We start from the raw sequence: 22556 nt of genomic DNA on the forward strand, positions 1-22556 counted from the left end.
GTGATAGAGTGAGACCCTGACTCGAGAAAAACAAAGCAAAACAAAAAAGTCCCAAAACCTAGAAGCCAGTCTCAATCTTATTAAAAACATAGTGAAGGTCCCCTTTTTTGAACTCCAGTGTTCTTCAAGTACTTATTTCAAGTCTCTTAAATTAAATTTGATTGAAATAATTCCTGTTTTCACCGGTGACAAGTTCATTAAAGTTTGTTTTACAAGGTAATAGCATATTGTTGAAAAAAATTCCCAGCCGGGCTCGGTGGCTTAGCCTGTAATCCCGCGCCTTTGGGAGGCCGAGGTGAGTGGATTGCCTGAGCCCGCGGGTTCGAGACCCGCCTGGGCAGCGAGACCTCATCTCTACAATAAATCAAAAAATCAGCCGGGCGTGGTAGCGCATGCCTGTAATTCCGGCTGCTTGGAAGGCTGAGGTGAAAGGATCGCGGGAGCCCAGCATGTCGAGGCTGCGGTGGCCGGGAGCGGCCACTGCACTCCAGTCTGGGTGACAGAGTGAGACTCCAACTCAAAAAAAAAAAAAAAAAAAAATTCCCAGTGACTGGTCTGTGTTCAAAGTTTAAATAAGGGGGAAAAGAAATCTCTCAAGCTATAAGGAAAAAAGAAATAGAACAATTCCAAAGGGCCAAGTATAAAAACTCTTGGGTCAGCTGGGCTCGGTGGCCCAGCCTGTAATCCCAGCACTTTGGGAGGTCGAGGTGAGTGGATTGCCTGAGCCCGCAGGTTTGAGACCTGCCTGGGCAAATTAGTGAGACCTCATCTCTACAATAAATAAAAAATTAGCCGGGCGTGGTAGCGCGCGCCTGTAGTTCCAGCTACTTGGAAGGCTGAGGCGGAAGGATTGCTGGAGCCCGGGAGCGGCCACTGCACTCCAGTCTGGGCGACAGAGTGAGACTCCAACTCAAAAACAAACAAACAAACAAAAAATAACTCTTGGATCATTCTGTGGGATTCATTTGGTGATTAAAAACAAAATTTTGATGTCAGTTAAGGTTATTTAGTTAACAGAGTACCCTCTATGGTTTGACTGTCCCATAAAAGGCATGTGTTGGAAATTTAATCTGCAATCCAAAAGTGCTGGAAGGTAGGGTCTAACGGAAGGTATGCAAGTCACAGGGCTCCACTAATCTATGAATTAACACCCATGAAAGGATTAATTTTGTTAAGTCTGTTATGAATGAATTGATAGCAACTACTAAAGGGCTTGCGGTCATGAATTTAATTTCTTGTTCTCTCACCATATGATGCCTTCTGCCACATGATGACAGCAAGGAGACCCTCAAAAGGTGCCATCCCTCAGTCTTGGAATTCTTAGTCTCTAGAACTGTAAGAAGTAAGTCTCTGTTGTTTATAAATGACCCATTCTCAGATATTCTGTTACAGCAACATAAGACAGACTAAGACACTTCCCTACATGAGTATAAAAAAGAGATGGCATGGAGGCAAGAAAATATGCAAATGGTCGAAGATCATTTGAAGGCAGAAATCTGATTCTAAATATAATCTGTTTTTTTTCTGATGAATATAATAAGCCAAGAGCAGGAAATAGAAAACTTGCCTGTGTTTTCTTTCTAAAGAGAAAATAAAATAAAAACGGTATTTCTGAAGTTTCTATATGATAAAAGAACAAGATGCTCCATGGAAATGAAGAGAAGAGATTCTGTGACAAGTACGGTATCAGAAAGAGTGGATTAGAAGGATGAACACTACACTAGAAATGCTTTTAAGGTGGTCTCCAAAAGATACATGTGACTTTCCTAAAGTTCCTGTCACATGGCCCATGGTCCAGGGAGGCAACGGCATGATACGTTTGCCAGTTTAAAGTAACTGCACTTGGTGGCTCAGCCTGTAATCCCATACCTTGAGAGGCTGAGGTGAGTGGATTGCCTGAGCCCGTGGGTTCGAGACCCGCCTGGGCAACTTGGCGAGACCTCATCTCTACAATAAATCAAAAAAGTTAGCCGGGCGTGGTAGCACGCGACTGTAGTTCCAGCTACTTGGAAGGCTGAGGCGGAAGGATCACCAGAGCCCAGCAGGTCGAGGCTGTGTTGGCCGGGAGTGGCCACTGCACTCCATTTTGGGCGACAGAGTGAGACTCCAACTCAAAAAAATAAAAAAATAAGCCGGGCTTGGTGGCTCAGCCTGTAATCCCGCGCCTTTGGGAGGCTGAGGTGAGTGGATTGCCTGAGCCCGCAGGTTCGAGACCCGCCTGGGCAGTGAGACCTCATCTCTACAATAAATCAAAAAATCAGCCGGGCGTGGTAGCGCATGCCTGTAATTCCGGCTACTTGGAAGGCTGAAGCGAAAGGATCGCCAGAGCCCAGCAGGTCGAGGCTGCGGTGGCTGGGAGCGGCCACTGCACTCCAGTCTGGGCGACAGAGTGAGACTCCAACTCAAAAAAAAATAAAAATAAATAAAAAATAAATAAAGTAACTGCAAAAGGACGGGTCTCTTTGGTCAAAGTCACTAACTGCCATATTCCTCCAAGGCTCTTTGCCATTTGTTCCCCCAGAGAGCTAACTAATTTGATTCTGCATCAGAATATTCAACCCAAAACTCTTTCCAAAATAATTTTCAAATGTGAAAATTAAACCAACGCAATTGGTTAGACACTGAGCTAAAAGTTTAACTCCGGAGGCTGTAACACTAATGAGAAAGAAGAGGAAGGAAAATGGTCCATATACTTAAAAAGCAAAGACAGAGGGAAGGCATTCACTCCCAGGGATTTTGCCCAGAACAGTGTTTTAAGCATGTCTTTTTATTCTGTATTTTTGATGCTCTGATTTTTTTTTTTTTTTAAACAGGGTGTCACTCTGCTACTGAGGCTGAAGTATAATGGCAAGATTATGGCTTACTGAACCTCCAACTCCTGGGCTCAAGTGACTGTCCTCCAACAGCCTCCTGAGTAGCTAGGACTACAGGTACAAGCCACTGCACCTGGTTAATTTTTTTCTTCTTTTAATTCTTTTTAGAGACAAAGTCTTGCTATGTTGCCCAGGCTGATCTCAAATTCCTGAGTTCAGGTGACCCTTCCGCCTTGGCCTCCCAAAGTGCTGGGATTACAGGCATGAACCACTATGCCTGGCTTTTTTGACATCCTAAGGCTTTGCTAACACTGAAGAAACTGCCCTTCACAGGCAGTTCCTAGAGATAGTAATCAAGCACTTTGAAAGCATACCTTTCATGTGGAAACCAACCAATCCAGACTCCACATCCCCAACCATCTCCTCTATATCAAGCTCTTATTCTCAGGGCCACTTTTCTCCTGCCCTAATCACCGGAGGGCCAGGAAGACAGCCCTTGCGGTTCAAAAAAATCATTCAAATGAGCCAGTCCCAAGCCTGTTACTCTGTCTTGCCCATTCCTTCCTGCAAAAACCACAGATAACACTCTTGCCCACGTTTTCGGCTTGCTCCTTTTGTCGCTTGCCTGACCCTGGTGCTTGCTCACTGCCCTCCCTCTTCGTTGTGTGGCATGCCCCCTCCGCCTGGGATCTGTCTTTTCAATGGCAATTGTCTCCTGACCTGTTGACCTTGCCATACCTGAATACTACTAATAAAATCTATATGATACAATAGACCTCTGAACCCTCACATGATTTATATGTCTTTATTTTCTATTTGGCTCTGCAGAAATTGTGAAAGGTGAAGCACTTCTGTTTAACACAAATAAGAACTTTTATAGCTAATCTGAAATATATATATATTAGAAATTACTAAGATAAAATTTACATAACATAAAATCTATCATTTTAAAATGTACAAATCATAATTTTTTGGGCAGTTGTAAATTGTGTAACTATTACCAGGAACTCCAGGACATTTTATGACTCTAAAAGGAAACCTTGTACCCCATCCCCCCATGTATTTGCCTATTCTAGACATTTCAAAGAAATGGAATCATACTGTATGCGGCCTGTGATTGGCTTCTTTCCCTTGACACAATGTCTTTTTTTTTGAGTTGGAGTCTCACTCTGTTGCCCAGACTGGAGTGCAGTGGCCGCTCCTGGCCACTACAGCCTCGACCTGCTGGGCTCTGGCGATCCTTCCGCCTCAGCCTTCCAAGTAGCTGGAACTACAGGCGCACGCTACCACGCCCAGCTAACTTTTGATTTATTGTAGAGATGAGGTCTGGCCAAGTTACCCAGGCGGGTCTCGAACCTGCGGGCTCAGGCAATCCACTCACCTCAGCCTCCCAAACCGCGGGGTTACAGGCTGAGCCACCAAGCCCGGCTTGACACAATGTCTTTAAAGTTCATCCATGTAGCATGTATCAGTTTTTATTCCTTTTTATTGATACATAGTATTCTGTGGCAAGGGTATACCTTATTTTATTTACCTATTTGTCAGTTGATGGACATTTAGGTTGTTTCTACATTTTGGCTATTATATTTAATGCTGCTATGGACAATGACGTACAAGCTTTTGTGCAGACATGTTTTGAGTTTTCTTGAGCTACACAAACTTGGGGTAGAAACTGGTGGGTCATGTGTTAATCAAATGTTCCTTTAAAAAACTGAGAGATACAAAGGGACTTCAAAAAGTTATAGAGAAATGGAATTAAAAGATAAAAACAAAAAATGTTAACTTATTTCTCAACATAGGCTCAATCAAGTTCAAATTCTGTAATTGATAATACCAACCATGTAGCATCCCTAAAGAACTGAGGCTCTTGGAAATTTAATAAAGTACCCATTTTTACTTTATTAACTAAAAAAAAAAAAAAAAATGGGGGGCCTTTACAGTTTGTTAAGATTAAGAAATAAAGCCGAGCTCGGTGGCTCAGCCTGTTATCCCATGCTTTGGGAGGCTGAGGTGAGTGGACTGCCTGAGCCCACGGGTTTGAGACCCACCTGGGCAACTTGGTGAGACCTCATCTCTACAATAAATAAAAAAAAAAATTAGCCGGGCATCGTAGCGCACGCCTGTAGTTCCAGCTACTTGGAAGGCTGAGGCAGAAGGATCGCCGGAGCCCAGCAGGTCGAGGCTGCAGTGGCCAGGAGTGGCCACTGCACTCCAGTATGGGCAACAGAGTGAGACTCCAACTCAAAAATAAAAAAGAAGTCAGAAGAATCCAGGATGCCTAATCATTTCCCATTGAAACTTTTGAAAATTATCCTTGTTTGATGAGAGGAATGAGCAGGAACATTGTTATAGCAAAGAACTCTCTGGTAAAGCTTTCCCAGATGTATTTCTGCTAAAGTTTTGGATACATTTCTCAAAACGTTCTCACAATAAACAGCTGTTATCATTCTTTGGCGATTCAGAAAGTCAACAAACAAAATGCCTTCAGCTTCCCAGAAAACTGTTGCCATGACCACTGCACTTGACTGGTTCACTTTTGCTTTGACTGGACCACTTCCACCTCTTGGTAGCCATTGCTTTGATTGTGCTTTGTCTTCAGGATTATACTAGTAAAGTTGTGTTTTATCTCCTCTTACAATTCTTTGAAGAAATGCTTCAGGATCTGGATCCCACTTGTTTAAACTTTCCTTTGAAAGCTCTGCTCTTGTCTGCAGTTGATCTGGGTGCAACAATTTGAGCACCTACCAAGTAGAAAGTTTGCTCAACTTTAATTTTTCAGTCAGAATTGTGTGGCCTGAACCAATCAAGAGGTCTACGGTATTGGCTACTGTTTCTTCGTTAATGGTCAGATCATTGGTCCTTTTCAATTAAGGAATGAATAAGATGAGTTTTTTCCTGGCAAACGGATATATATGTTCTGCTGCTGTGGTTTTCTTCAACATTATCTCCCCCCCACACACACTTTTTTTTGAGTTGGAGTCTCATTCTGCCACCTATGCTGGAGTACAGTGGCACTCTCATGGCCACTGTAGCCTTGACCTGCTAGGCTCAGGTAATCCTTCCACCTCAGCCTTCCAAGTAACTGGAACTACAGGTGTGTGCCACAACACCCGGCTAGATTTTTGATTTATTGTAGAGACAAGGTCTTGCGAAGTTGCCCAAGCTGGTCTTGAACCTCTGGGCTCAGGCAATCCTCTCACCTCAGCCTCCCAAAGTGCTGGAATTTCAGGCATGAGCCACTGCGCTAGGCCCTCTTCCCTTTTTAAAACAAGCTATCCATTTGTAAACTCCTGATTTTGAGGGGGAACTCTCCCCATGAACTTTTCATAAAGCATCATTAATTTCACCACTCTTCCACCCAAGCTTCACCATAAGTTTGATGTTTGTTTTGGTTTTCATTTTAGCAGAAGTTAGTAAGAGTGCATTTTGGTGGAAAAAAAATTAAAATTCATGCATAGGTTTTCATAATACACAACTTCCACGAACTTTTTAAGGACCCTTCATACCATACACTCCTCTGCATGACAGTTCCTATAAGTTTTCCTCTCAAGGGAGCTGGAAATAGACAACAGAAACCACTAAGCCTTCAATGAAAACTCAAATATGGCTGGTAAGATGACTGCTTTGCAGCAGAAAAGTCACACATGAATAACAGCCTGAGAATGTATCATGTGCCAGTCACTAGGCAGTCCCTTTACCAATGTGCCTGTTTCTTTCTCTCTAATAATAACCATAACAATAGCTAACATGTATTGAGTGATTATTCAGTATCAGCTTACTCTTTGCCAATGCTAGCTATTTTTTTTTTTTTTTTTTTGAGTTGGAGTCTCACTCTGTCACCCAGACTGCAGTGCAGTGGCTGCTCCCAGCCACTGCAGTCTCGACCTGCTGGGCTCTGGTGATCCTTCCCCCTCAGCCTTCCAAGTAGTTGGAGCTACAGGCGCGCGCTACCACACCCAGCTAATTTTTGATTTATTGTAGAGATGAGGTCTCACCAAGTTGCCCAGGCAGGCCACGAACCCATGGGCTCGGGCAATCCACTCACCACGACCTCCCAAAGTGCTGGGATTACAGGCTGAGCCACCGAGCCCGGCCAATGCTAGCTATTATTAGGATTCTTATTAGATATAGACAGGAACTTAAATTCACTAAAGTAGCAAAGAATAAAGGTCATATGAACAGAGAATAAAAATAATAATGGCCTGGATACCCCAGGAAGTGCTCTTACATTTGAGATACGCTCCAGATTCTCATTTCCAGGAAACAAAGAAAAGGATCAAGAACTGACAGCAGTGAGAAAGAACTATGTAGCAAACTCATGTACTTTTTCTATATTCTAGACACTATTGTTAAAACTATGCCTGCATAGTGTTTTAACCTAGAAAGATTAAAAATTGTGATCATAGAGGATTAAGAGAACTATCATCAGTACACCAACAAAATATATAGGAAGTGACATCCATTTGCCTGTAAGAATGAAAGAGAAAATGTGAAACAAGAAAAAGGATGATTTCAGAAAGAATATCCTATCTGTGAGTAGAGTTTCATCTTCTTCAGTATGTGCTACTGAAATAAATGATTTAATGATTTCCACTAAATATATAGAAAAACATCATCTTGGCCGGGCTGGATGGCTCAGCCTGTAATCCTATCACTTTGGGAGACTATTGCCTGAGCCTGCAGGTTCGAGACCAGCCAGGGCAACTTGGCGAGCCCTTGTCTCTACAATAAATAAAAAATTAACCAGGTGTGATAGTGCACGCCTATAGTACTGGCTATTTGGAAGACTGAGGCAGAAGGATCGCTGGAGTCCAGCAGGTTAATGCTGGGGTGGCCCCGAGTATGCCACTGCACTCCAGTCTGGGTGACAGAGTGAGACTCCAACTCAAAAAAAAAAAATCATCTTAGTTACTTAGAACAGGGGTCCCCAACCCCCAGGTCATGGACTGGTAGTGGTCTGTGGCCTGTAAGGAACTGGGTTGTACAGCGGGAAGTGAGTGGTGGACAAGAGGAATTCTGTCCGCTGTCAGATCAGTGGAGGCACTGGATTCTCATAGGAGGCAAATCCTATTGTGAACTGCATATGTGAGGGATCCAGACTGTGCATTCCTTATGAGAATCTAACACCTGATGATCCTCATCAGCCCTCCTACATACCTCCCCGACAACCCGTGGAAAAATCATCTTCCGTGAAACTGTTCCCTGGTGCTAAAAAGGTTGGGGACTGCTGACTTAGAACACTCCTTACATGGATTCTCAACAGTGTTTACTAAACCAGGTTAGGTGTAATTGCCTTGGTGAACAAGGAAGGCTGCTACTTCTTCAAGATATATACATGTTTTAAATAAATTATTCTTATGTGACTTGCTGAGCATTATAACTCACTAAGAAAAGGTAGCGTTCTTGTGCTGATGTGTTCCGAGCAGCTAGTTTGAGAATCTGTCCTTCTTTTATCAGTTCATTTGAAGGGTTTACAATGTCTTCTTCTTCGCCCAACATTTCATAAATCTCTAAGAGCTTCTTTAGATTCTCCTAGAAAATTAAAACAAAACACAGCAAGATCAAATATAGGGAAGTTTCAACTTAGTGGCTTTAGCGTTAACTAAAATCTAAAAAATTCAAGAAGGGATTGGGAATAAGGATACATTTTGGTATAAAATGCATCAGTTATCAGCAAGTTGAGAGGATTTTTGCAAACAACACTAAACATTTTGTAAATATTCTTTTTGGCTCACCTATTTCAGTTCCCTTTGGTCCAAACCTACAGATAATATTGGGTGATATTAATGACAATTGTCTAACCAGGTTCCTGTCTCCTCTGAAAACCACTTACCATTTTTCTTATTGCACTATTAGAATGGCTTGCTGCTGTAGATATAATTTCAAGTGATTCTAAATGGGAAAAAAAGAAAAGTAAATAAATATGCCTTGTCCTTCCTATGCTACTGTATAGGTGAATAACTTATTCACTAAAATAAGAAATTTGAGACCAAAGACACACAAGAGTAGGGCAATTCCCATTTACAAAGTGGATACTTTCTAAAGTTCATTTGTAAGCAATTACTTGAAACTTGAAAGCATTTTCTGACCAAAAGTCATACACAACAATGAGGTGCACAGGTTTATTTAATTCACCATAGACCTTCCAAATCAACAAGCAGAGGTAGAAACAAACTGCTGTAGCTGGAACTTGTCTCTTGAGCAGTGGCCCTGGCCCATCTTATTTTGTCTCCCTCTCTATCCTGGATTCTGTATCTAGTGCAAAGAATTGCCCAAATCAGAATAGCTCTCTAAAATGTAAATAAAAATTCGATTTTTTGGTCTGGGTGTGGTGGTTTATGCCTGTAATCCCAGCACTTTGAGGCCAAGGAATTCAAGACCGGCCTGGGCAACATAGTGAAAAATTGTCTCTACAAAAAAAAAAGTAAAATAATGTGTGATGGCTCATGCCTGTAATCTCAACACTTTGGGAGGCGGAGGCAAGAGGACTGCCTAAGCTCAGGGGTTCAAGGCCAGTCTCGGCAATTTGGCAAGACCTCATCTCCACAGTCAGGTGGCCCATGCCTGCAGTTCCAGCGACTTGGAAGGCTGAGGCCGAATGATTGCCTGAGCCCATCAGGTTGAGACTGCAGTAGCCATGAGCGTGCCACTGTACTTCAGCTTGGGTAACAATGAGGCTCTGACTCAAAAAGAAAAAAAAGTAGCTGGTACACATTTGTAGTCCCAGTTACTCAGGATGCTGAGGTAGAAGGATCACTTGAGCCCAGGAGGTAGAGGCTGCTGTGAGCGTTGTGATCATGCCACCGCACTCTAGCCTGGACAACAGAGGAAGACCCTGACTAAAAAAAATTAAAAAAAAAAAAAGTTCCTTTTAATATTTATTTTTAAATTTTTTCAGAGGTGGGATCTTGCTATGTTGCCCAAGCTGGATTGCAGTGGCTATTCACAGGAATGTGATTATAACTCACTGCAACTCAGAACTCCTGACCTAAGTGAGCCCTCTGCCTCAGCCTTGCAGTACCTGGGACTACAGGTACACTCCACTCTGCTTGGCTCTCAGCTTCTTACATACTCAAAGCCTTTGTAACTTACAGTGTACTCTAACTTGATACAAGGTACTATGCCAGGTGCTTTCACAAAAATGCCAGTTGATCCTTACACAGCCTTAAATGTGTGTTGGCTCCATTTGGCTGGGGACGTGACGCAACTTGGCTAAGGTCACACGACCTGATATGGTAGGGCCAGATTTAAACCCAGGTCTACTGACTCAAAGTTCTAAGATATTTCAGCAGTAGTAGTTTACTAGTTTTATGAGCAAATTAACCACTAAGCATAATCAACACTCTTTGGAAAAACACACTCACAATCCAAGCCTGATTCAGGTTCTGTTGCCAGTGGTTAGAGGTTCTGATGCTGGGGCAGGTAGTAGTGACAGATGGGAATGGGACTCTTTATTATGGACACTGTAGGAGCTCCAGGGACTGTTGGTGAAAAGCTGGGGATGCCCAGGCCTCCCGTTGGACCAGCCCCAGAGAGTGCCTCTCAATCCCAAACCATGTCCTATTTTTCTCCTTTCTTTTCTTTCCTGTGGATACTGGTCTCATTAATTCTGTCACCACAACAACCCCAAGACTTCTGGACTACACTTTCTGTCTTTCTTGCACTGTTGAACAGAAAGCACTTTTGTTGCTTTCCCACCTACTTTTAGGTCACTAAAAGCCCCTAGTCTGTGAATTCTGTAGAATTTTAGTTTAGCAAGTGAAAACCAAAAAGTATAATAAAATGTCCTATTATGTCACCAACTTTCTCATTTTTGACATGGGCATAGTAAGATTCCAAAGCAAAACAAAACAAAAAAACAAAACAAGAAATTCCAAGAAAAAGTAGTAATGCTTTAAGATTGCACACCAGTATCATTACTACTTGTTGAATATCAAACCATTCTGTGTGTGTGTGTGTATGTTTTATTTTCGTGTTTGTTTGTTTAAGTCTGGGTCTCATTCTGTCACTCAGGCTGGAGTGCAGTGTCACTATATGGCTCACCACAGCCCCGACTTCCTGGGTTCAGGCAATCCTTCTGCCTCAGCCTCCTGAGTAGCTGGGACTACAGGTGCACATCACCATGCCAAGGTAATTTCTCAATTTTTTGTAGAGATGAGGTCCTCCTGTGTTGCCTAGGCTGGTCTCGAACTCCTGGACTCAAGTAATCCTCCCACCTTAGCCTCCCAAGTGCTAGGATTACAGGGCTTGAGCCATCAGGCCTGGCAGCCATTCTTATGTCTTGTTCTTATTCTTATTTTCTCTTATAGTTGGTTGATTTTTAAAAGTGCATGAGAAGCTGGGCACAGTGGCTCATGCTTGTAATCCCAGTACTTTGGAGGTGGGAGGATAGCTTGAAGTCAGGAGTTTGAGTCCAGCCAGGGTGACATACAAAAAAACAAAAAACGTAACCAGGCACAATGATGCGGAGGCTGAGGTGGGAGGATCCCTTGAGCGCAGGAGATAGAGGCTGCAGCCTGGGTGCCATAGTAAGACCATGCCTCATTTTTTTAAAAAAAAAAAAGGGCATGAGAAAGCTAAAGTACTACTGAAATTCATAAACCTTTAAGAATACCCACTTTTCATTTTAGTCTAATGAAAAAATAAGAGACCTCTAGCGGAAGTGGAGTAAAATTTTCTTGGACAAAGGTTATCAGACAATAAAAAGCAGTTATTTCCGGAGGGGTGGGGAAAGTCAACTGTCCTTAGGTTATTTTTATGTAGTAAGTATCATGTTAGCTTTCTTGCTATACATCAACCTAATTAAACAGCAGCACTTGTAATTCTGAATAGTTGTATTCTTCCTGTGAGAAGGTAATTGTGTATTGCTATTCTAGAGGTCTCTAAGACTATAGTTTTATATTTCAGAGTTGGTGATGAATGTGAGACCAGCATGAGAAATGTGATTTCGCACTGCTCTAAACTTATGATTTGGGCTCAAAGTGATTCGGCTAACTGAGGTGTTGATAACAATTTCCAGTGAGATTATTTTCTGACAGCAATTTTTGACTAAAGGAACTGTGAGACATATCTCGTTTTGAAACTACAAGGCAACTCGACCATTTGATTATCCCACAATGGAGATGGGGGGAAGAGTAAGCACGTACTTTTAGCATCATTCCAGTCTGGGGAGTCAGGGGGCAATTTCCTCAGGTAGTCCTTAAGAAGCATCTCATACCGAGGGATCCGCTGTACAGGTTCCAGCATGTGGTGCTGTAAAGTTAAGCTCCCACAGATTTTCTGTTTCTGTAATGAGAAAGGTTTTCAAGGAAACATTTAAAAATTAGGTTAGCTAGTCTAACAACTCACTGCAATACAGAACCTTTATCAAGGGCGGTACTTTTCCACACAGTGTGACTGGGTATCACCTACATTAGATATACTTAGGGAGCTTTTAAAAATACACATTTCTGGGCCAGGCATGGTGGTTCATGCCTGTAATAATCCCAACACTTTGGGAGACTAAGCAGGAGGATTGCTTGAGGCCAGGAGTTCATGACCAGCCTGGGCAACAGGGTGAGAGTCTGTCTCCACAGGAGGGAAGGAAAAAAAAAAAAAAAAAAGCAGATTTCTAAACTCAACCTCAATCTATGAGATCACAATCTTTGGTGAAGAAACCTGAAAATATGCATTTTAAAACATCCCACATTTCTAGGATATTAAAGTTTGAGGGTCACCAATCTACTGTAAGAACAGAAAGAAAAAAACCAGACAGAATATTAAGCAAGAAAATTCTAGTTTGCTAGCAACCAGTTCTGTTAGTCACAACAAGGGTTTGTGAAATCATATTATTCAATCATATAATGAGATTTGCTAAGCACAACCCTATTAAATGACTTTGGACTCAGCAGAAACTATTTCATAATAAGGCTATCATAAATGTCATTTCCTTTGAACTTAAAAAACGACTCCATATAGAACAATGGCAAGATCTGGGCATCTTGTTATCTGTCAAAAAATTTTAATTTTACATTAGTTCAAGGCATTCTTTTTCACTAGAAGCCAAACTGTAACCAGAGCTCCATATCTTGGGGCAAAATTAAGTCTGTATTGCTTGCTTTCAATAAGCTGTTAATATAAGAGAGGAAAAAAATAAGGTATGTCTTGTTCATATTAAACAGAGCAAAAGTTCCCTTAAAATATTTACTGAAGCCGGGCTCGGTGGCTCAGCCTGTAATCCCGCGCCTTTGGGAGGCTGAGGTGAGAGGATTGCTTGAGCCCGCAGGTTTGAGACCCGCCTGGGCAGGCGAGACCTCATCTCTACAATAAATAAAAAAATCAGCCGGGCGTGGTAGCGCATGCCTATAATTCTGACTACTTGGGAGGCTGAGGCGGAAGGATCGCCGGAGCCCAGCAGGTCAAGGCTGCGGCGGCCGGGAGCGGCCACTGCACTCCAGTCTGGGCGACAGAGTGAGACTCCAACTCAAAAAAAAAAAAAAATTTACTGAACTCACACCATGATCAAGGCACTGCAGGGTAGAAAAGTTGTATTAAGACATGATGTCTGCATTCGAAGCAAACAAGTAACTAAAGGCTTCCCAGAGAAGGGAGCACTTAACACAACTTCTGATGAGTACCACAGTGAGGCAATATGGACATGAAGCACATTCAGTAAAAAGGGTAGATGGGCTTTCTTGGCAAATAAGATAATTAGAGGAAAATCGAGGATGAGGAAGAAAAGGTAATATGAGGACATAATGTCAAGAACCTTCAGAGCCATGGCCATGGGTGGTGGCTCACTCCTGTAATCCCAGCCCTTTGGGAGGCCAAGGCAGATGGATTGCTTGAACCCAAGAATTCAAGTCCAGTCTGGACAACATAGAAAAATCTCATCTGTACCAAAACAAAAAACAAAAAAATTATCCAGGCATGATGGTCTATGCCTGTAGTCCCAGCTACTTGGGTGCTAAGGTGGAAGGATCGCCTGAGCCCAGGAAGTCAAGGCTGCAGTGAGCCGTGATCATCATGACTCCAGCCAGGTGACAGTGAGACCCTGACTCAAAAAAAAAAAAAAAAAAAAAAGGAACCTTCAAACCCATGCTGAGTTTAGATTTGCTTCACCTAATGCAGGTTTCTGTGCTAGGGAATAATATCACTAGATCTGTTGTTAGATTAACCTAGGGCAGCGTGGCTTTAGGGGAATGTGGGAAACTAGTTTGGAAGTTATTACTATAAATCAGGAAGAAAGTAATAAGAGCCAGAAATTGGCATTGAAGCTGAGGGAATTTATAGCTTTCCTTAATAAAGTATAAGATATTAATTTTACAAGTTTAATTATCTCATCTGATTTATCCTAACTTTTTTTAAGTCAGTCAAATTCTTTATTAAATAACTGTTCATTGACAAGTTGGAAAGTATTAAGATTTATGTGTACACAAGGTTAACATTACCCAACAAACTTATTATATATATTCAGGAAAATATTACTGATCCTCAAATTTTTACATGAAAAATTGAACCGTGGTTCACAGAAATCAGAGTTTTCTAGGGTTAACTAACTATAAGTAACAGACCCTAGTCTTAAACTAGGTTAGTTGATTCCCAGGCTACCACTCTCTTCACAACCCATGTCATTTTCTCAAAATACAGAGAAAACAGACACTACAGAGATAGAATTTAGAGTTTGATAAAACAACAATAATCACCACCATCATTACCATCATTTAGTGAGCATTTCCTATGCAACAAACACTATGCTAAGAACAGGCAAATGAACACATACAGAGAGTGAAGAAAGTAACCAATCAAATATTAAAGCTCAGTTTTCAAACTCTGATACATGAGAGAATAATGGCATCCTCTAATACACTCAATACATATCAGAATTATTATCCACTCTGTGCAAGGTCCCAAAAGTACAATGGAAAAAAGAAATGCTTTGGTGCTAAAGATAGGAAGAGAAAATATAGGTTTTGTTACAGAACTGTGTAAGTAGCACTTGGCCATTTGTAACTAGAGTTTAAGGATGGAGAATTCGGCTAGACACAACAACACTGGAGCCATCTGTCAGGCAAGATGGTTCAAGAGTGGGGAAATAGGGTATCACTGGGGTGTGAAGAGTAAGATTGTGGAAGGCAAACCCTGTGCTCTCCCCATATTTCATTATTGGCAGAAAGGGCTAGAAATGGTGAGAGAATTAAAGAAGGAGCCAATGTTAAGAAATATAGGTGACTGCTTAATCACACACACACACACACACACACACACACACACGAATGTTAAAAAAAAAAGGAGTGAAGGGGACGATGTGGGATTTCTGGCTATGGCTGAATGAGAAGACTGGCAAATCCTTCCGATTAAAAGCAGTTGTAAAGCTAGGTAAAATGGACAAAGCAACCATTTTCAGCATTTTAGAAATTAATCAAAGGCATGCAATAATCTGAAATGTGTGTGCTTTAAAAATAGTTGAACTTAGGGTAAGAGCAGTGAGACTCTGTGGCATCCTAACCTGGGCTGCTCCCCTCCCTCTCTCAGCTCAGCCAATATGAAGGTGGTGCAGGAGTGAGGACTGGCAGCTCTTCTCTAAGAGGCTGAGAAAAGGGCTCATTCAGTTCAGAGCAGTGGGCGACACACACATGCAGCAACATCATCAGTAGAAGTGAAGATCTCTGAGGTGGGTGACTTATGCTAGCCTGACGTCCTGAAGCTGTGGCTGTGGATGGGATCGGCCTTTTTTTTTTTTTTCCAGTCAGAGTCTCACTCCATCAACCTGCTGGGCTTAGGCGATCCTTCCACCTCAGCCTTCCAAGAAACTAGAACCACAGGTGCGCATTACCATGCCCGGCTAATTTTTTGATATATTGTAGAGACGAGGTCTCACCAAGTTACCCAGGCTGGTCTCAAACCCCTGGGCTCAGGCAATCCTCTTGCCTAGGCCTCCCAAAGTGCTGGGATTACAGGCTTGAGCTACTGTGCCCGACTGTGACAGTCATTTCATTGGCTCATGCTATGTGAATGATCAGCAGAGGCCAGAGAAGACCCAAGCCAGCACACTCTCCTGTCCACCCTGAGGCTGTGCACGTGTTGACAGGAGATTGGAAACGGCTCAGGGGACTTGAACACGCTCTGATCTTTAAATGTGCTCCCATAGCCAGGGTCATCATCATCAGAAACTTCTTGGTTCTTAGTAATTGAGCACCTTCGTCCAATAATAGTTGACTCCTAACCTACAAAGACATATGGACGATCTCTAAAGCCAGATTTATAAATAAACACAAAAACATTCGACACAAAATTGAGTGGAGATATCAGTGACTGCACATGAGGAGAGATTTTACAAATTTAGTCTAAAGTTACTAAACAAAGAAACAAAGTCATCACAACCACTTTCAGTGGGGAAAACTAGACTCTAGGTTTGCTACCATAAATAACTTAAAATGTACAATATTCAGCAAGAAAATTATGAGATATTCAAAGACACAGTAAAATAAGCTCTACAGTGACAAAAATGGCAGTCATTAGAAATTGTCTCCAAGTATCAGAAGGTGTGGGGAAGATTTTTGGGCAGAAATCAACAGAGTACTGGGATCACATGTTCTCAGTTCAGGTGTGGGGAAATAATAAATGGAACTGCTCTTGCTTTGAAATATGGAGCATCCTAGGCCTAATCAAGCAGCAAACAAAAACACACTCAAGTCCAAAGAGCAGAAAGTTCCCTGTAATTGGATTCTAACTCAGTTTAAATGATAATTTCATGAGACCATTATAGCAGGGATGGACTGTATCAGGAATCAGCAAACTTTTTATTAAAGGTGGGACAACACCTTTAGGTCCCCTCCCACTGTGGGAGCTTTTCTATCCTCTCAATAAATCCTGCTTTCTCAAAAATAAAAATAATTTTTAAAAAGGGCCAGACATTTTGTGGATCAGACTCTGCTGTGACTGCTCCACTCTCCTGTAGACATAAGAGCAGCCATCAATAATATACACAGAGATGAGTATCACTAAGTTCCAATAAAATTAGATTGGTGGACACTGAAATTTAAATTCTGTATATTTTTATATGTCATAAAATATTCTTTATATTTATTTTTAATCATTCCAAAACAAAATCATTTTTAGCTCATGGACAGTACAGACAAGACAGCAGCCCACATTGGATTATGGACCATAGTTTACCAACACTGGCATCCTATCACTGAAAAAGAGTCTAAGTTAGAAATCCTTGAAGGTCTTTTTGATACTGAAGATTTCCACTTGTAGTACTTGGAAGGTACAGACATATTATAGCACGTGGTGAATTATCTAGGTTTAAAAAAAGAAAGAAAGAAATATGGAGCATCCTGTGAAAATACAGCTAGAGTCTGTCATGTACATCTGACCTTATTGAAAGCTTTTAGAGAAGCAAACCTGGCTGCATCATTTGGCAAATCAATCAACTCTTAAATTAGAAGACTATTCATATATTTTTCTGAACTTTTCTGGGAGTTTGTGTACAGGTCACATTTCTGAATAAGATATGCTCACAGCTCCAAGAATTTCTAAGATTGAATTATGAAACTTTTGGATTATTTAATAGGTTTGAATAGAATGGAATATTCTCATATCTATATTTCATATAAATTTAATATTTTGTTTCAATGCATTAATACACAGAATAAAAAGCTACATATAGTCACATCCTGGAAAATCCCCACCAACACATATTTTCATGCTGTTTATGAAAGATTCAAAACCACTGAATTTGTTAAGTAGGTTTTATCTCTGATACAGAAAAGCTGAATTTACTTTTACATGGATGGAGTATGGTATGTGAACAGTTATGCTGAAGCAAGATGATCAAGTTATTTTTAATTTGGTTTTCCCACTGGAAACAAGTCAGTCATTTTGAAAGATTCAAATATGTATCCACTGAAGTGATGTAAATTTTAAAAAAAGAAATTGTCTCTGGGTACCCTCAGATGTTGGATGTAGCTTTTTTTTTTTTTAAGTTGGAGTCTCACTCACTCTGTTGCCCAGATTAGAGTGTCATGGCATACTCATGGCCACCCCTGCATCAACCTGTTGGGTTTAGGCAATCCTTCCACGTCAGTATTCCAAGTAGATGGAACTACAGATGCGTGTTACCATGCCCAGCTAATTTTTGATTTATTGTAGAGACAAGGTCTCACCAAGTTGCCCGGGCTGGTCTCGAATCCATGGACTCAGGTAATCTACACGCCTTGGCCTCCCAAAGTGCTGGGATTACAGGCTGAGTCACCAAGCCCAGCCTCAATGTAGCTATTATCAATATATTAAAGGAAATAAAATAATGCTAGAAGAATTCAAGGAAAGTAGGACAACAATGAATGCACAAACAGCAATTTTCCAGGAAGATACAGACATGATTTAAAAAAAAAAGAACTAAATAGAAATCCTACAGTTGAAAAGGAGAATAATTGAAATGAAAGATTCATTTGTTTCAACAGCAGAGCTGAAATAGAAGAATCAGAGAACTCAAAGAAAAAAATTGTATAATCTGAACAATAGGAAGAGGAAGCATGAATAGCTTCAGAAACTTGTGGAATAACACCAAGAATACCAACATCAGCTGGGTAGTACATGCCTATAGACCCAGATACTTGGGAGGCTGAAATGAAAGGCTTGCTTGAGCCCAGGAGTTTGAGGCCAGACTGAGCAACGTAGTGAGACACCATCTCAAAAAAAAAAAAAAAACCCACCAATATTTGTGTATTGTGTAATGGGAGTCAGAGAGAGAGAGAGAGAGAGAAAAAAAAAAAGAGTAAGACAGAAAATATCTGAATAATGGCTGAAAACTTCTCAAAAAAAATTTTTGTTTAAAGTCTCAATCCACAATTGCAAGCAGCTCAACCAATTCTAACTAGGACAAACACAAAAGTCTACAGTAGAAGGCTAAAAACAAAGAGGAAAATCTTGAAAGCAGCAAGAGAAAAATTACTCATCACATATAGGAAAGTATCAATACAATTAACGGCTGACTTCTCATTTGAAAAAACAGAGAACAGCTGGGCTCAGTGGCTCAGCCTGTAATTCCGCGCCTTGGAAGGCAGAGGTGAGTGGATTGCCTGAGCCCGTGGGTTCGAGACCCGCCTGGGCAGGCAAGACCTCATCTCTATAATAAATCAAAAAATCAGCCGGGCGTGGTAGCACATGCCTGTAGTTCCAGCTACTTGGAAGGCTGAGGTGGTGCACTCTAGTCTGGGCAACAGAGTGAGACTCCAACTCAAAAAAAAAAAACAAAAACAAAAAAACAGAACAGAAAGCCAGAGAATGATATATTCAAAGTGCTGGGGGAAACCCCATTTATCAAGAATTCTGTATCCAGAAAAACTGGATTTCATTCTTCATTTTAATTCAAAAGTGAAGAAAAAAAGGGTAGTTACAGATAAACAAAGAATAACAGAATTCACTGCTACCCAACCTACTTTACAAGATCATGCATGCCAAAAGGAAATTACTTCAGAAATGGCAAAATACATGGGTTAATGTAAAATAGATAAATTTTCTCTCTCATATCCCTCTTTTTTTTTTTAATTGAGTTGAGGTCTCACTCTGCTACCCAGGCTGGAATGCAGTGGCACAATCATTGTTCACCACAGCCTTAACCTCCTGGGCTCAGGTAATCCTTCTGCCTCAGCCTCCTGAGTAGCTGAGACTACAGGAGAGTGCCACCATGCCTTGCTAATAATTTAATATTTTGCTTTGAACTTTTTGTAGAGACAATGTCTCAGTAAGTTGCTCAGGCTGGTTTCAAACTCCTGGGCTCAAACAACCATCTCATTTGGCTCCCAAAGTGCTGGATTTACAGGTGTGAACCACTATGCACCCAGCCCCCCAAACTTTTTTTTTTTGAGTTGGAGTCTCACTCTGTTGCCTAGACTGGAGTGCAGTGGCCGCTCTCGGCCACCACAGACTCAACCTGCTGGGCTCCAGTGATCCTTCCGCCTCAGCCTTCCAAGTAGCTGGAACTACAGGTGCACGCTACCATACCTGGCTAATTTTTTTGATTTATTGTAGAGATGAGGTCTCGCCAAGTTACTCAGGCTGGTCTCGAACCCACAGGTTCAGGCAATCCACTCACCTCGGTCTCCCAAAGCGCTGGGATTACAGGCTGAGCCACCGAGCCCAGCATTTTTTTTGGGGGGCGAGTGGGAGTCTCACTCTGTCACCCAGGCTGGAGGACGGTGGCACGCTCCCGGCCACCGCAGTCTCGACCTGCCGGGCTCCAGCAATCCTTCCACCTCAGCCTTCCAAGTAGCTGGAATGACAGGCATGCGCCACCATGCCCGGCTAATTTTGTGATTTATTGTAGAGATGAGGTCTCACCAAGTTGCCTAGGCCGGTCTCGAACCCGCGAGCTCAGGCGATCCTCTCACCTCGGCCTCCCAAAGTGCTGGGATCCCCCAAACTTTTAAAAACACATTTATGTAAAACAATAATTATTGCACTATATTGCTGGACTTAAAAACATATAAAAATGTAATATATATAGGACACTAATAGCACACAGCATGGAAGAGGGGGAGAGGGTTATATTAAAACATCTACATTTTACTAGAATTAAGATTAGTATACCTAGAGTAGACTGTAATACATTAAGATGCATATTATAATCCCAAGAGCAACCACTAGAAAAATAACTAAAAAAAAAGCTTAAAAATCAGAGGAATCAAATAGTCCAATAAAAAATATCTACTTAACACAAAAGAAGACAGCTAAGGAGCAACAGAATTCTGATCCCAAAGAGCTTATGTGATCTAAAAAATTCCTTTTCAATATTTAAACTGTGTCAAAAAGGCTGGGTGTGGTGGCTCATGCCTGTAATCCCAGCACTTTGGGAGGCCAAGGCAAGAGGATTGCTTGAACCCAGGAGCTTGAGACCAGCCTGGGCAACATAGTGAGAACTCGTCTCTACAAAAACAATAAAAAAAAATTAGCCAGGAATGGTGGTGCATGCCTATAGTCCCAGTTACTCAGAAAGCTGAGGTGGAAGTATCGCCTGAGTCCAGTAGGTCAAGGCTGTAGCAAGCTGTGATCATGCCACTGCACTTCAGCCTGGGCAACTGAATGAGACCCTGACTCAAAAAAAAAAAGTTTCTAAAATCTCAGGGTTTGTAGCAATCATTCTTTATATTCATTTATACACTTTCCAACATTTCAACCTCTGAAAAAAATTCAAGAAAGGCACAGATCTGAATGGGAACTCACTTTGTAAATTTACATAGACCCTAATAAAACCAACTTCTGCTAGTCTTAAAAGCAAATAGAGAATTTACTGCTTAGTATGTGGCATATATTTAATATGTATTTTAGTTTTGCATAGATCATCTTTGCATAATTTAGAGTAGAATGGATTTTAGCTAGGTAACTCAGACAGATCTCAATTTTAGATCTAGAAGACCATATGATTTATAGGAAAGAATTAATTCAAAATAGTTCTATTACCTGAATTTCTTCAACCACAAATTTGAACTGGGGAACACGTTCTGTCATGTTTTTAACCAATTCCATTGCATTATCAAATCCTTTCACATATTCTCCATACATCTTAAGGAATGGTGCCAATTTCTGAAGGATGTCTCCAATTCTAGGGGTAGTTTCCCTATATCAAATATAGAAATAGATCATTAAGATTCTTATAGAATGAGTGAATTAACAGGACTAGATGAAATAATCATGCTCTATAAACACCCTGTGTGTTTTCAGATCTACCTTGCAATGAGGTTGCTAGAGAATGAAGAAGCACTTTTTTATTTTAAATTTTTTATTTTTTGAATTGGGAATCTCACTCTGTTGCCCAGGCTAGAGTGCAGTGGCACATTCATGGCCACCACAGCCTCAACCTGCTGGATTCAAGTAATTCTTTCACCTCAGCCTTCCAAATAGCTGGAAATACAGGCACGTGCCACCACACCCGACTAATTTTTTGATTTATTGTAGAGATGATAAATTCTTTTGTTCATTCATTAGTCCCACCTGTTCTGTTGTGGGGCCATGTTGCTCAAGCTGGTCTCTAACCTGTGGGCTCAGGCAATCCTCTCACCTCAGCCTCCCAAAGTGCTGGGATTATATGCGTGAGCCACCGCGCCCAGCCTAAGAAGTACCGTTTTTTAAGAGGGAGTTCAGGAAAGGCATAGTAAGGAGGGATGTGATGGAATTCTTGAAACTCCATATTTCCCCTGCTATCTTGTATTCACTAGTCAAAGGATAGTTTGGAGAGCAGACATGAAATTCTTTTCAGCTAAAGTTGAAAATGTACCATAACTTCTATCGGTGATCTTTTATGTAAAAATTTAGCTTAAATGTCTGTGTGCAGCATTTCTATTTCAATTTAAAAGCTGAAACACAGCATCCTATGCGACTGCCTTAGACATACCACCCGCTATCTAAGCCTCTTACCATTCTTGCATTCGTTTCTCCAGCTCTGGCAATAGGAATTTACTATGGAAGGCATTTATTGATGAAATATTAGAAAAGATTTTATTCACCATCTCTGCCGGAAATGAGCCTCGGTTTGCTTCTTCCAATAGTCTGCAATAAAATACCTGAATAAAAGAATAAAGTGGATATTACTTCACATGTGTTTGTTAACCTCCTAGCACTGTGCTAGGCATATAATAGCCTCTTAGTAGTTTTTTGTTGAAAATGAAAAATTTCATGGTTTAAGGAATCAATTATTATTTGAAATGCAGGAGTGAGTATATGCTTCGATTGGGAAGAATCAAAAGTAAGATTTAGGAAGCT

General features: G+C 41.2%; 1 protein-coding gene across 3 annotated transcripts in view; it reads right to left on the reverse strand.

Moving 5' to 3' along the window:
• The window catches only part of FGD4 (FYVE, RhoGEF and PH domain containing 4), a 162723-nt gene that overhangs the window by 23826 nt on the left and 116341 nt on the right, over positions 1 to 22556 (reverse strand). For all 3 annotated transcript variants that reach the window (XM_008073739.2, XM_008073740.2, XM_008073741.2), the window contains exons 6-10: positions 22212 to 22357; positions 21258 to 21414; positions 11960 to 12098; positions 8647 to 8705; positions 8199 to 8345 (exon numbers count right to left, since the gene is read on the reverse strand). In XM_008073739.2, coding sequence (XP_008071930.1) covers positions 8199 to 8345; positions 8647 to 8705; positions 11960 to 12098; positions 21258 to 21414; positions 22212 to 22357 — 648 coding nt within the window. The remainder of the gene's footprint in view (positions 1 to 8198; positions 8346 to 8646; positions 8706 to 11959; positions 12099 to 21257; positions 21415 to 22211; positions 22358 to 22556) is intronic.

Source organism: Carlito syrichta, unplaced genomic scaffold (genome assembly GCF_000164805.1).
Source record: "Carlito syrichta isolate Samal-C Ts95f unplaced genomic scaffold, Tarsius_syrichta-2.0.1 Scaffold316039, whole genome shotgun sequence".
NCBI classification, from domain to species: domain Eukaryota; kingdom Metazoa; phylum Chordata; class Mammalia; order Primates; family Tarsiidae; genus Carlito; species Carlito syrichta.